Source organism: Dermacentor variabilis, unplaced genomic scaffold, assembly GCF_050947875.1.
Source record: "Dermacentor variabilis isolate Ectoservices unplaced genomic scaffold, ASM5094787v1 scaffold_167, whole genome shotgun sequence".
NCBI classification, from domain to species: domain Eukaryota; kingdom Metazoa; phylum Arthropoda; class Arachnida; order Ixodida; family Ixodidae; genus Dermacentor; species Dermacentor variabilis.
This window is the reverse complement of record NW_027460332.1, coordinates 62,980-77,515: the sequence shown is the minus strand read 5'-3', so window position 1 is coordinate 77,515 and position 14,536 is coordinate 62,980. Positions and strand designations below refer to the sequence as shown.

At 43.2% G+C, this 14,536-nt stretch overlaps 1 protein-coding gene across 1 annotated transcript; it reads left to right on the top strand.

The window, feature by feature from the left end:
- Positions 1-408: 408 nt before the first annotated feature.
- LOC142568124 (uncharacterized) lies at positions 409-14,296 on the top strand. The gene is made up of 4 exons (XM_075678193.1): positions 409-731; positions 2,039-2,125; positions 8,261-8,474; positions 14,100-14,296. Exons 2-4 carry the CDS (start codon positions 2,084-2,086, stop codon positions 14,273-14,275), a joined length of 432 nt encoding a protein of 143 aa, XP_075534308.1. The 5' UTR covers positions 409-731; positions 2,039-2,083; the 3' UTR covers positions 14,276-14,296.
- Positions 14,297-14,536: the final 240 nt, after the last annotated feature.

Here is a 14,536-nt window from a genome sequence, read left to right as displayed (position 1 = left end):
AAACCTTTTTATATATATTTCTTCAAATTACAGCCCAGAGAAGGCTTCCTAAGAATGGCATACGCGAATCTCGAAGGCCATCTTTTTACTGCCCGCATGCGACGGAAGCTCCTGGAAATCGAAAACACGTCATAGAATTTCTTTCTGCGCTAAAGTATAGCGGATAATATAAACTGTGTGATCGTTGTTTATGTATTGCAACATCTATATGCACTTGGGCGCAACAAGGCACAAAGCGAGTGTGTGCTGGTTATTATTTTAGTTATAGCGAAAGCCAACCAAACTCCCAATTTCACAGGTAGCGCCACCCACCACCCCGTTTCAAAGTGGTTGCTCATAGTATCCATCCACCAATCTTGTTCTCTTGTTTACATGTGCTGTCGGTCGTACGAGTTGCTACGATGTGTTTGTTTGATCGTGTTTTGCGTTTGCTGTAATGAATTGTGACATAGTTCGCGTGCACAAAAGTGCCAGAAGATAGCTTGTGTCTCGCTGCAAACTCGCGGTATGCGTGGTGCGCCAGGCAAACGTGGACCAACGATTTTCATGCCATGGAGTGCGTTCCCTTTGTCCGTGGTGGTTGTGGAGAGTTCGGTGGGCGCCGCAAAGAAATGATGCGCATTATTAGCGTTCCGCAGGTCGTCCACTACGCAACTGCATGTATGCGGGAATAACTTTGCAGCTCCGGCAACTTGGAGGGCGCTTTTCGACCGCATCGTACCATTTAAAAGGTGAGTACACGCATGCTGTGCTTGCTTCTCGTGTGTGCCTAGAGTGCCTTGCGAGCGTAAGAAATCGAACTCCCGCGAAGACATTGACTGTGCCGATGCTTGCTGAGCGTTGGTTGACATAATTTGCTTGCGCAAGTTTATTGGCTTAATGCTAAATTGAAAGTCTTGGTGAGCGCTTCCTTCCGGTGAGAGGGATTAGGTTCGGCAACAGTCCTCATTTGCGCGAGCTGCCACTTTTCTGCTAAAGTTGGATAATAAAGACTCATCTGCCTCTTTACCTATTCTTACTGCAATGACGTTTCCTCTCTTACTTATGCTTCGAGGTTGAAAATAATGTCTGTTTACGCGGTTGTTGGTTTGTGAGCAGTTATTGGGAAAAAGTATAAACACCATGCAAGTGATCTTGCGCGCGACAGCGACGCGATGTAGATTGTTGTCGCGCTCGCTCGTTCCCTACAAGTCGTACCCCATGCGAGCGGTCTTGCGCGCGACAGAGACGCGATGTAGATGGGTGTCGCGCTAGCTCGTTCCGTACAAGTCGTACCCTATGCGAGCGACGACATTGAGAGCCGTCTCCCCGGTGTTGCCGGTATGAGGGCAGCAAATACGCGCCAAAAGTGTGCTTTATTAATTTAGTTTGCTGTGTTTTACTCAAAGGAGCAGCGTAAAACATTTCTTTAAAGTCTTGCAGTAGGTTCTTAACCTTGCACGTATCAAAATAGTCGTTTGCTTGTTCCGTGCAACAAGCGGTAGTACTCGACTGATGTACAATTCCGGCTTCGCGCTATTGTCTGTTCGCTCATAGCACTTCTGGGCGACGAGCGACGAATTCTAGATTTCCAGAACCAGGCGACAAAGAACGAGCGATATGTTCGCGCGACGGCCCGTTTGCTCGCTCAAAGCCGTCGCGCACAAAATCTCCCTCATAGGGTTCGGGCAAAAAAATTTAAGCAATTACGGCTTGCTACTACTACAGCTTACGTTTTGAGACAAGGTGTTTTGACATAACTTTGACATAACTAGAGATGACAAGGGAAAGTTGCTTAACTGATAGAAAAAAAAATGAATTGTTACGTAAACAAACATTTGTTTGTAATGTACTGTAGCTGTAGGTCTTAAAAATTTTATTGTCATGAAGAGGTCCCTATTATCACAATATTTATCAGTAACTTTGACCTTGTGCTCTGTTCCCACCCTGCAGTGGTGCAAACATTGTTTTTGTGACTTTTTCTGTGCTCCTTGCATGTGTTCACAATGACTTCTTTAAAGTGCCACTGCTATAAGTTAACGCAGAACCTATCTTGCAGGGGCAAGGCCGTGACCAACAACAGTGTCCACGTCAGGGAGGAGCTATGGCTGCAGCAGCACTGTGTGTAATCGGATGGTCTGGTCAGGTATGACTGAAGTGTATGTGTTTGCAAAAGTAGGATCTCGGTATCATTCGTCAATAAGTTTATGGACATATTACTCAGCAGTGCTTACTAAATAGGCTAAATATCTGCTCAACTTTATTCAACTTGCTGCTTATTTGTGTCTGTAGACATTATGTACACATTACCTTGTTCACTTTAAAACTAGACCTAACATGTCTTGAGGTTTATTTTTTCTTGCATCAATCACTTGGCTGCACGTTACATTTTATTTTGCTTAGTACACATTATATCTACCTCTTGTTATTTTGTTTTATTGATTTGAAACTTTCCTGTGTTACACCTTTTATATCCACTTTTTTTTTCGTTTAGGCTACACGCTTGTGCAGTTTCTGCACACTTAAGGATTAAAAGTGTAATGGGCCAAGTATGTCACAGGTCTAAGCATGCAGCATGCTTACCATTGTTTAACATTGGTATTATAATTATTGTGAGGTTTACTTGCACGAACAAGACTAATTGAAAAAAGTTGGACAAGACAGTGCACTAGACTTCAACTTACAAGCTTTATTCAGAAAACACGCAATGAGGCCCCACCTTATGCCCAAAAATATCTGCAGACAGATGCATAAATAAATGTTCCACATGGGAGGAAACCAAATGCGCAACAAAGCCAATACTGCCCACAACAAACCATTAAAAAGCATTCAGCAGGTTCTTCTGAAGGTACAACAAACACTCCTTTATCAGTGAGTTCCAGTGAAGGAGTGCTTACACATTCATCATCAGCCTTTGAAATGCCAAACACCAAATATTTCCTTATCTAACTGCCTGCCAAACCGTCTGAGCACTTGCTTGTTTTGAAAACACAGGTGGCATTTACGAGCACATCTTCGGCAGTGGTCAGCCAAATGGGCAGTGCCTGCTAGAGTGTTTACAGCGTTCCGGTGCTCCCTAAGCCTCTCATTCAAGAACCTGCCCTTTTGTCCAATACAGCACTTTCTACAGGGAAGTGAAATCTTGTATACCACCCCCACATTGCAGTTAAAAAAGTGGGTGACATGCTCCTTAGTGCATGTACCCTGATTCCCGGCGTTGCTTACCAACCTGCACATTCTTGCGAGCTCTAGTGGCGCTGAAGAAAACACCTACACTGCACTGGTTTGCCACATTGTTTAGGTGGTGGGACACCCCATGTACAGATGGCACAGCCACAGGGTGCCCACTGGCACGTGCGTTATTGCACCGAGCAGCTGCCAGATCTGTTTTTACCTCTTTAATGAGGCTCCCAGTAGTTGACACCAAAGTGTTATCGAGATACCCGGCCCTACATAAATGGCTCGCTTGTTGCTGAGCGCTGCAGGAAACCTGGTGCACAAGATTTAACCAGAACAGCTCTCGGGCAGCTAGGAGCTATGCATCCTTTAACATGGAGTATGCCAAACGGTAGTCGAGCAAGGGCTTCGTTTTCCTAAGAGAGTATATATAATAAGGAAAGTATGATTTAAAATTATACGAATATCGAATGATTGCAGGTGATCATCTTCTGGCAACTCATGTGTGAACTTGAGTCCTACTGAACACTGTTCGAAAACACCCACAATGCTTTTAACAGCAAAGCCAGCACAACAAGAAAGTCATTAGCACTACCACATTGCCCACTGGACGTGCAGTAACGCATGTCCCAGTGGTAGCCGTGCAGCTCTGCCATACATACACAGGGTGTCCCACCGCCTAGAAGAAAGGTGGCGAAAAAGTTTGGTGTAGGCATTTTTTCAGCACCGCTAACGCTCACAAGAATATGCAAGTTGGTAAACATTGCCGGGCGTCAAAGTACATGCACTAAGGAGCATGTCACCTGCTTTGTTAACTGAAATGTAGTGGTGGTATGCTACATTGCACTTCCCTGTGGAAAGTGGTATATTGAACAAACAGGTGCCTGAATGAGTGGCTTGGGGAGTACCGGAATGCTGTAAATGCTCTCACAGGCGCTGGCTACTTGGCTGATCACTGTTAAAGTACCCATAAGTGCTCCCCATGTTTTCATAGCACACAAGTGCTCAGTCAGTTTGCCAGGCAGTTATATAGGGAAATGTTTGATGTGTTTTGCATTTCGAAAGCTGCTGATGAATGCATAAGCACTCCATCACTGGTACCAGCTAATAAATAAGTGTTGTGTCTTCAGAAAAATCTGGTGAATGCTTTGTAATGGCTTCTTGTGGATGCTTATCAGCTTCTATGTGCATTTCGTTATCCCCTATGTGGCACATTCGTTTATGCATCTGTCTCCACATTAACTGAGCATGCGGTGGCCTGTTTGCATGTTTCTTCTGAATAAAGCTTGTCAGTTGAAGTCTACCGCTTTGGCTAGTCCGACCTTTATTCCGTACGCCTTGTTTGTGCTAGTAACTATGTCACAGGAACTGTGTCAACGCCAACTAGCCCAACCTTCTCCATTTTTTCACAATTATTTCTCAAGTTCCCAGAACAATAGACACGAGCTTGAATTTCTTTAAATGGTAAATGAAGGCCAGTATTCACTGTGCTGTAAGTACTACAGCAGTGAAGAGTTTTCTAGTAAGCTTGCTTTCTTTCTCTACATTTATTTATATTCTTCTTAAGCTATACCCATTCATGCAAGTAGGCATTGTGGCAGACTCTGTGTCCAGTTGCATCGTTTTCGACTTTGTCTATACTGCATAGACCACATAGTTGGTACATAGTTCAGTCTATTGATGCACTATCATTAAATAAGCGTGCAGTTTTGCACATGCAAGATTGCCTGCTCGCTATTGCTAAAGCATTTGCTGGTTATTGCTATGTTGCTCATCAAGTGAACTTGATTTCAACAGCACCACACAGAACATCTGCTTGGCAGTGGTGTAATTTTAATAGTGACTATCAGCCAACAAGCTCCAAGTCTACAGCGGTCCAGAAATAATTCTATTACTTTGGGTCTCTCCACATATTTGGTTAGCATAGTGGGCAGTTTTCTATTTATTCTGCTTGGTGCTGTTCACGTGAGAATATTTTCAACTAGCAAGTACAAAGTGTAATGCTGTCAAAAGCCTTTGATTACTGGGCAAATGAATTGAAAGCATGGTACGTAATCCAAAAAGTATTTTTCACAAAATACTAGTGTCAAGAACAAGCATCATATGCACTGCAACTCATGGTTTTATGTTGGTATGCAGGTATCTCAAGCTAAGGGTGCTTGTGCATGTATTTTCCACATATTAGCTAATGCTTTAGCTACATGAAACTGTCTATGTTCTGGCTGCTGAAGTCAAATTTGTGGTTGATGAACCTGCTTGTTTTTGCTGTGCACTTACATTTCTGTTGTTTCTTAAGGGTTGTAGCCATGTGACAACTGATGTATTGCAGCAATGTCAAAGGTAGCTTCCACCCATTATTGCTACAGTGTGCCAACAGACACCTGTCGCCGTATTGGTGCATTTTCTGAGAACCAGCCGTATCCTCTAGGTGAAATTTGTAGTGTCGTTTTGAGTTTGCCAGTCAGTTCATATAACTTGAGGATAAAATTTACACAGTGAAGGAAGGGAGACCATACAACATGACCAGTGATGACTGAATCCTTTGATAGAAGGAATAAAAATAACACTGAATGTGTGCTTATATTGTGCACAAGTTCCTTCAGAAGGAAAATGTGAGTTGTAATACAAAGGCAAAAAATCACAATAAACAGTATTTGCGTAAAAAAAGGTGAATAGTCAGACTAATTTCTATCCCTTGTCATCTAGAAAGGACGCCTTTTTTCATGCATTCATAATGGGGGCTTGCTCACACGTCTTGTGGTATGCCTCTCTGATTTCTCTTGTCAATTTTTCACCGTGGGTGGAAACAGATAAACTAATTTAATCTGGCCTAAAGCCCTATCGCAGCAATGCACGGCGAAGTCAGACGAGCATGCCGGTCTTCTCAGTAAAATGTGGTGATTTCTTTGGTACATATTTAGTTCCTGGCCTGTCAGCTTCCTAACATTGGAATGCAGTACACTGCCCCTAACACACACTAGACATATTTCGTGGTATGTTTAACCAAGCGTACCTCGCTTGCCTGCTCGCTTTTCTCAGTTCACTTGTGGACTGTGCGGCATACCTGCCTACTTTATTTTTTCTCTCGAAATATGTGTGCATAGCATTCCACAAGCGCATTGAGAAAGGCGTCCAGGCAAAGGAGATTTGTATAAATTACCACTAAATATGTCTTGTGTCCGTCATTAGTAGTGTATTCTATGCCTCTGTTCATGTGTATGTTTGGTCAAATGCACAGGGTCGTCAACTCTTGGCACGAACACGACTCAGCGTGACCACGCCCCGCGGAGTGCCAGCGTGCATGGCGCAGGGGGGATGTGGAGCTTCGTGTCATCTGCTAAAGTGCGGGAGCACGCCATGCTTTAGCGGATGACACATGACAAGAAGTCCCACCTCTAAGCCCCTGTGCGCCTGTGCCGCTTAGCTCCGTTGCACAGCCATGCAGTGCGCGCTGGCAATCCGCGGAGTTCGGCCACTCTGCAGCATCTTCGTACTAAGAATAGACGGTCTTGTACATGGGGCAGACTGGCCGCTGTATAAGCATGTGCCCAGGAGAGCACCATTATTCACTCAAGGGACAAGCATGCTCGTCCCACTTGACAATGCATTGACACAACTGGTGATGTACGCCAGATTTAGATTGTTCATCTCTTTTGTTTACTTAAGGCAACCGATTGATCAACAATATCACTGAGGCATACCATTTAAAAAAGAGGGACATCTGTCAGCCAGTGCTCATTATGATTGCATTACAAAGAGGAATACTCTCTAAATGACACGGAATAGTGATCACTCCGTGCTTATTTGTTCTATTTTTATGCAAGTACTGTTTATCATGATTTTGTACATTTGTATTGCAACTTGTGCCCTTTGTCTTAAAAGATCGCTTGTGCAGTGCAAGGGCACACGCAGTATAAATATTATCTTAAATTTTTGCACCAAAATTAATGTTGAATTGGTAGCTTTTGTGTCTTGTTGTCTTCTTTCTGTCCCTTGTATCACTCAAAAGGTAAACATTAACGTACACCAACTTTCTTCATTACTTGCCCGTCAGTGTTGATAAACATGAAATGTTGTTTTCAGCCAGAATATTTTTACCATTTCTCATTTCCGGTCAGCATAGTGCTAATCCTTTGGCTTTTTATAAAGCGTGCTAATATGTACTTCTGATTAATGCAAAAGTTAGTTCTAGTTGGTGGTAGCTGAACTTGGACATCATGACAAGTGCAAGGGCACACACACACACAAAGAGACACAGTCTGAACCGGCGCTAGACATCAACTGAAGGGCTTAATGACAAAAAACAGCAACGCACATATTGCGCAAAAACCTACAAAAAGATGTAGAAGGTGCAATTGTCCCTAAAGAGAATTCCGCTGCCGCTGTACTAGCGCTGTACTGTTACAACAAACATTTTAAACCTGGTCGCAGTAAAAGGAGCGTGCACACTGAGTTCTGAAGTTTGAAGTTGTGATGGGACTTGGCGCATTCGTCGCTGCAGTTTAGTCATGACGAAAATATAACTGCTGAGATGAGTGAGTGGTGCGAGTGGTTTTCAGAGCCCACAAGGGAATTCACTTGTTTTCAACCATGCAAGGGTAATCTTACTTTCAAGGCATGTCTCCAATGTTCTTTAGAACAAGGCCATGTAGTGTGTGATGGTGGTGGATTTTGGAGGCTGGCGCGCGTAGGTCTCTAGGTAACGTGCTGCACTGTTCTCCGTGTGACACTGCAATCTTGGAGGCCTTGACGTCACTCGTTCTTGCACTGTTCTCTGCATGGCGGTGCGCCTATTTGAATCAATTGTTTCGCTTTCTCTGTTAATTTCATTATTGCAAGGTTAGACTGTACGAAATATGAGTGTTTGCTGCCCTTAAAATGGGAAAATTTTATTAGTTTAATCCTTTACACAAAAATGAATTTCTTGGTGAGGTTGGGTTTAACCCCAGTTTTTTTTAAACTTGTTTGAGGGGCAGAAATAGGAAATTATAGAGTTGCATCAGAAATTGACGGATCTAATTAACCTATATCATATTGTTTTATACAAGTGCGTTTTAGTGTTAAGAATACTGCTCAGGAAAAAAACACTTCATATCTATTGCAGGTACAGATTGGTGTGGGATTTGTGATGCCACTCAACAAGTGGCATTACATATTCAAGTCTGCTTCCGACGGAAAGTGCCCATTAGAGGTGGCATGGCACCTGTGGACACCAGTGCAAGCAGGTGAAAGCAGCCTGACTGGACAGGCCTGCCGGACAATGTGCCGCGCATCTTGGAAGCTTCCGGCAACACCGGAGAAAGTGGCTGCTTTGAAGAGTAAGTCAACAGTCACCTCATTTGAGAAACATAACTGCATATCTACAAGTTATCTGAATGAGTTAGCATTACATGATGTATACAGAGCGACAAGAAATGCCAAAGGAAGAATGAGGCAAGTGCCTATATATTATATCTTTTTCTTCTGCTGTATATGCACTGTGTCTCGACACACAATTTAAATGTCTCTGTGGGTATGAAAAACAGCACAAGATAATTTCGGGATATGGGTTTCCGGCGAAAATCGCCCACAAAGTTTCCCCCATAATCAGTTTCAATTAAAAACAAGAAAGTCGGGTGGCTACACGAGCGGTTAATTTTGACAGGACCTTGATAGCTTGCATTCACCTGCTGCTCATTGTCTTAACAGAAGTGAACATTTAAGCACCTCATTGTCTTTGAAATTTCTAATGTAGACTTGGCATGCGTTATTGTAGCTTTTCACGCTGCAGCTTTCATTTCACTTTCTTGAAATAATGCTTCTCAAGAAAATTGGGTTCCGACACAGCTTGGCAAATTGTATGGTCTAAAAGAAGCTTTTTAAACTACTGCCGTCCAAAGTGTTGACTGTGGTCAACTGATGTGCTGCTTTACAATCTGCAGCATTCACAGCCATGCAATTTCAAAACACTATTCTGATTATTGGGATGTAAAAGTTATAAACAGGGATAAAGTGCCTCGGAAAGGGTGGCCAACGTTTCGTTAGGAGGACCTATCTTCTCAAAGGCTGCCTCGTCATCCTCGGCATGTTGGTTTTAAAGTGTTAGTAGAGTGACGTCACATGCAGTTGTCGGGAGTGGCTGGTTGTAAAGGGAGAGACTTGAAGGAGAATGAGCGCGGTCACCTGATGTCTGTAAGCATGATTCCTAAGACGTAGGAACAATAGTGGGAGTGGGAAGGCGGGGAGAAAAGGAGAAAAAAAGAGACCAAGAGGGAAAGAAAGAACAAGAAAAGAAAAAGAAGGGCATAGGAAGGTGTTAGGGAAGCAAGAGGTTAGGGAGCATTCAGGGGTGTCTTTGGCAGCATGTTCTTGTGGCTTTAAAGGAGCCGGTGAGGCGGTCAGTGCTCGAGTAACAAAAACAACCCGAAAAGACATTAGTTGAAAGAATGACTTGAGTAGCATAGCAGCAATGCGTCGGATAATTTAGAAGGAGTTAAGATGGCAGCAAGGAGTCTGGAATGCAGTGCATAGGGTAGCTGGAAGGCAGCGGCACGGTCTTTCTCGGGACGTTAGTCCCAGTAGCTCAACGTAGGTGTCGTCACAGCGGTATGCAGAAGTGGCGATACCCTGTGTGGCTGAAGCACCGAAGAAGGTATCCTGGCGCCTGGGATTTTGGAATATGTTGGTGAGGGTGTTTCGAAAAAATAGAATAAAGAACAGACAAATATGGGGGTGAACTGAAACTGGAATAACAAATAAGAGGGTGGCATGAGCAAAAGCGGGCGGAAGCAGATGTACATGGGAAAACATATTTATGCGAACATATTTATGGGGATTCTACAGACTTCCTATTGCGCTGCACTGACAGGCCCCACACATACCTACGATACATAGACGACATATTCATAATATGGTGACATGGTCAAGACAGCCTAGATAAATATGTAGGATTTCTAAATTCTTTTCAGCCAACAATAAAATTCGCATCAAAATCTTCAGTGGAGCGCATAAACTTTCTGGACTAAACAATATACATTGACACTGGGACACTAATGACAATGCTGTATGGAAACCTTTTGACAAACAACAGTACCTAGAATATACAAGCCACCATCAAGCCACATTGCAAAGAAGGCATCTTTAAAGGCCAAGCACATGGCTACGTCACATGTGTGTTGAAAACCAAGACTACATAGATAGACTTGATCACCCTAAAGAAACCCTATCAAACGGGAACCACCCAAAGAGTGCCCTTCAGAAAGCCTGCACCGATGCAACCAAACTTGACTGAGCCGACGTGCTCAAGCCCCACCGTAGGATCACAAGAACAGCGCCTCTTCTTACTACTAAATTCTCACACTCCCAAACATGAACAACATCCTCAATAAATACTACCCAATTCTCACCAGCAACCAGAAACAAGATTTTTCCCGCCCTGCCCAGAGTAGTCTTGAGATGCAACACTATAATATTAAGGATATTCTTGTATGTGCCAAACTAAAAACAACAACGAAGTTAGGAACCAGTCCCTGTGGCCGCCCGGGTGCTCTACATGCAAACATATTTAATCTACTACTACAGTAATAAGTACAGCATCAAATTACTCAAACAACGTAACTTCGAGTTTCATCTGCACATCAAGCAATGTAGTCTACTGTCTAGAATGTGCCACTTGTAGCAAATAATACATAGGTGAGACAGGACAAAAAAATCATAAAAGACTGAACGGTCACCGCGCAGATACAAAACAATTTACCTAAAGGAGTAGCCAGCCACTTCAATGAACATGTCATATGTGAGAAAGCAAGGCTCTATAGACTACAAATTTCCGCTCACCTCGCTAGAGGAAATATCTGGAATCATACCTCATACACAAGTTTAAATGCCTACATCCAATGGGAATCAATTTAACACAGCAACTTAGAATCTTTAAAAACTTTAAAGCTGTAACTTAAATCGGAAAGCCTCATGTCATCAACCAAGGCGCAAAACACATTGTGCCACCAGCTAAACTTAATTCTTAACCTCACCTATTCCACCGTTTCTAATTTTTACCTGCTTACTACTCAATTTAATATATTCTTTCGTGTTTTAATGTTTATATCAACTGTATGACCCCTTTTCCCATGTACACCTGCCTCCGCCCGCTTTTGCTCATGTAACCCTCCTATTTGTTATTCCACTTTCAGTTCCCCCCTTTTGTCTGTTTTCTATCATATTTTTTGAACACCCTCACCACCACAATACAAAATCCCCGATGCCAGGATACGTTTTTCTGCGCATCAGTCACACAGGGTATCACCAGCTCTATATACCACTGTGACGACACCTGCGTTGAGCTACTGAGGCTGACATCCCTAAAACACCATGCCTCTGCCTGCCAGCTACCACATACATTGCATCCCAGACTCCTTGTCGCCATCTTAATTTCTTCAACATTACCCGACGCGTTGCTGCTACGCTACTCAAGTCATTCTTTCAACTGATATCTTTTGGGGTCTTTTTTGTTACTCGCACACTGACCGCCTGACCAGTTCTTCTAAAACGGCAGAAAGATGCCGCCAATGACACTCCTGAATGCTCCCTAACCCCTCACTTCCTTAACACGCTCCCATGCCCTTCTTTTTCTTGTCTTTCTTTTTTTGCCTCTTGGCATCTCTTTTTTTCTCCTTTTCTTTTGTTTCTTTTCTCGCCGCCTTCCTATTCTCACGGTCTTGTGCCCTCGTCTTAGGAACCATGCTTACAGACGTCAGACGACAGCGCTCATTCTCTTTAAAGTCTCTCCCTTTACAACCAGCTGCCACTGACAACAACTGCACGTGATGTCACCCTACTAGTCCTTTAAAACTAACATGGCAAGGCTGACCAGGCCACTTTTGACGAAGATAGCTCAAAAGTTGGTCAGCCTTTCTGAGGCACCTCATCCATGTTTATAACCTTCATACCACTGTGTGCTATTCCATCTGTCAGCCGCTTTCTTGATTTTAGATGTTCTGATTATTGAAGTTTGTAAGACATGGCCTATCCGCACTTTCGGCATACTTTCAGTGATCTCATTTTATTTAAGCATAAGAATGAGGAAAGAACTGCTACACAAAGAAAGCACCTCGAACATTAGTCGCATGTACGCTCTGATCTGCATAGCTGATCTTGTTCTACGCAAAGCATCCTAAAATTTTCATGCCTCTTGTCGGTGCCAAGAAAAGCAAGGTGCTGGGCATCATGCGGAATTCCAGCGCTTTCCGCCAGCCTGGATTAGAAAGGACTGTATAGTGTGGCTGTAACTGGCATTCTTCTGCCAAGATTCAATTGTTTAATGGATCAAAGTACCAGGTACTCTTGTAGTCGCATCAACACTCTGCCGAAGATTTCATTTCCTACATAAATATGTTTTTTTTAAACAGACGAGCATGAAAGATTGCTCTGTATTACGTTAAGATGCTTCTTTGGGCTTTTTTTACATTGAAGATGTAGGTTACCTTAGCAAAGTAGCAATATGGAGATTGAAAAGTAGAAAAAAAATGGCAGATCCCATGCACTGTGAGAATCGATGTACACGAAGCACACATTGTTTGCTTTGATTGACAATAATTAACGGTGATGTTAGTGGCAAGTTTGTAATTTTTTCAGTGTTTAGTCCAATACGAAAGTGGCGAGTTGATGTTAAGCATTACCTTGCATGCACCACTTCTGTTTTTCTGCATAGCCCACAGAACACACAGGGAGATGTGTTTGCTTGAGGCGTTGTTGCGAGTCATTGTTCATAATCTCTGAGAAGGAATGGAGCGTTGTCATTGCCTCATATGGCGCACCGCATCATGGCAGAAATATTAAACTTTAATTGAATTATGAGGCTGTGCATACTTCAATTAGCTATTGTAATTGTATGTATAAAATGTATACATAAATTCGCGGTCTGCACTACATTTCACTGCGTAGCGAAGACGCTCCTGTTCTGTGTGACACTTCTTTCAAGTCTGGGTGTCCTCGACGTCGAGTGCACGCCTTGCTGGCGCGTGTTAATGGGCTCCTTCTACATACATGGCCAACACACTGTTGAGATTCCAGCTCAAAGCACTCTCTTCAGACTAAGGACGATTCTAATGTTTACACTATCACAGCCCAGCAGCTGCATTTTTCTCGAATAGAAATTAAAACCAGCACAGCACGTGGAATACACACTAACGGTGAAATGCTGGGGCAGCAGCGCCGGTCAGGATGTGCAGAGGTGAGCGCCATCTAGTAATGTTGCAAGAAATCCAACGGCACGCATGACAAGACCATAGCAGCTGCAGCGCCCGTAATGTTGGGAGAAGAGGCAAAAAAAGCTTCACTTTAAAACATTAGTTGCCATCATTTGCAGCTAAATAAAGCTTGCAAGCCAGCCATTATACAGCTTTTACATGAAATCTTTTATGCCTATATGGCAAATGCTAAAGTTACGACTTCCTCACCAACTGCACGAGCAACAAGTAAAGCTAACAAATGATAGAATGGACAAATCAGACAGCTTGCACCTTGCAGCTCCCCTGCATGCGTTAGAGACAGTGTAGCCAAATTGTGGCTCTCTGAATTTGACAGGAATTTGGGTGGTTGAAGAGCAGACAAATTATGCAAAATCAGAAGCCAAATATCCACCCCATAAGGCTTTGAGTACAGCTCCCATGTGTCTAAATTTTGCAGTTAAGCCAACCTCCAGATGAGAAGAGGCGTGGCTTTGGCAAAAAACATACAAAAATTCCATGTAAATCTGCAAAACAATGTGATGCATGTGTATGCATACTCACTGCAAATAAACCTGTGCTGGCTTGCGTCCTGGGTAGCATGTTTGTGTGTGACATTTGCTGCATTTTGTTATCTTAAACTTTTTTTGAAGTGATAAGAGCAGATTTCCTTCATTCACTTATTGCTAGAAATCATTGGAAAAACAATTTACTTATATATTTATTGCACTCTCCTTTTAGACTGCCTGGCGAAATACATAAGTGACCACCCAATGATGCCACCTGCACCACATCCGGAGAACCACCTTGCTTCCCTGCGAAAGCACCTTTGGAGCTCTCTTTTACACAAGCAGGACGCCAGAGCAAGCGAGTGGAAAAGTAAATACAGTACAAGTCCAGTGATGCTTTTTCAATAAAGTGTGATGATATGCTACGTAGTATGGTGCTTTACATATTGATTTGTTATGGCATGAAAATAGCCGCATCTTGGCAACATGTATATACAGACTGTACACTTCACAAGACTCAACATCACATAAAGATAACCCGTCATGAGCTTCCGAATGGCAATGGCTGCTCCTTCAATTCATCACACAACTTGCCTTTGACGTGCTGCGCCCACGATGATATCCAACCCAGTGCCCACCGTGCCACCCATCACCCACCGTGCCGCCCAG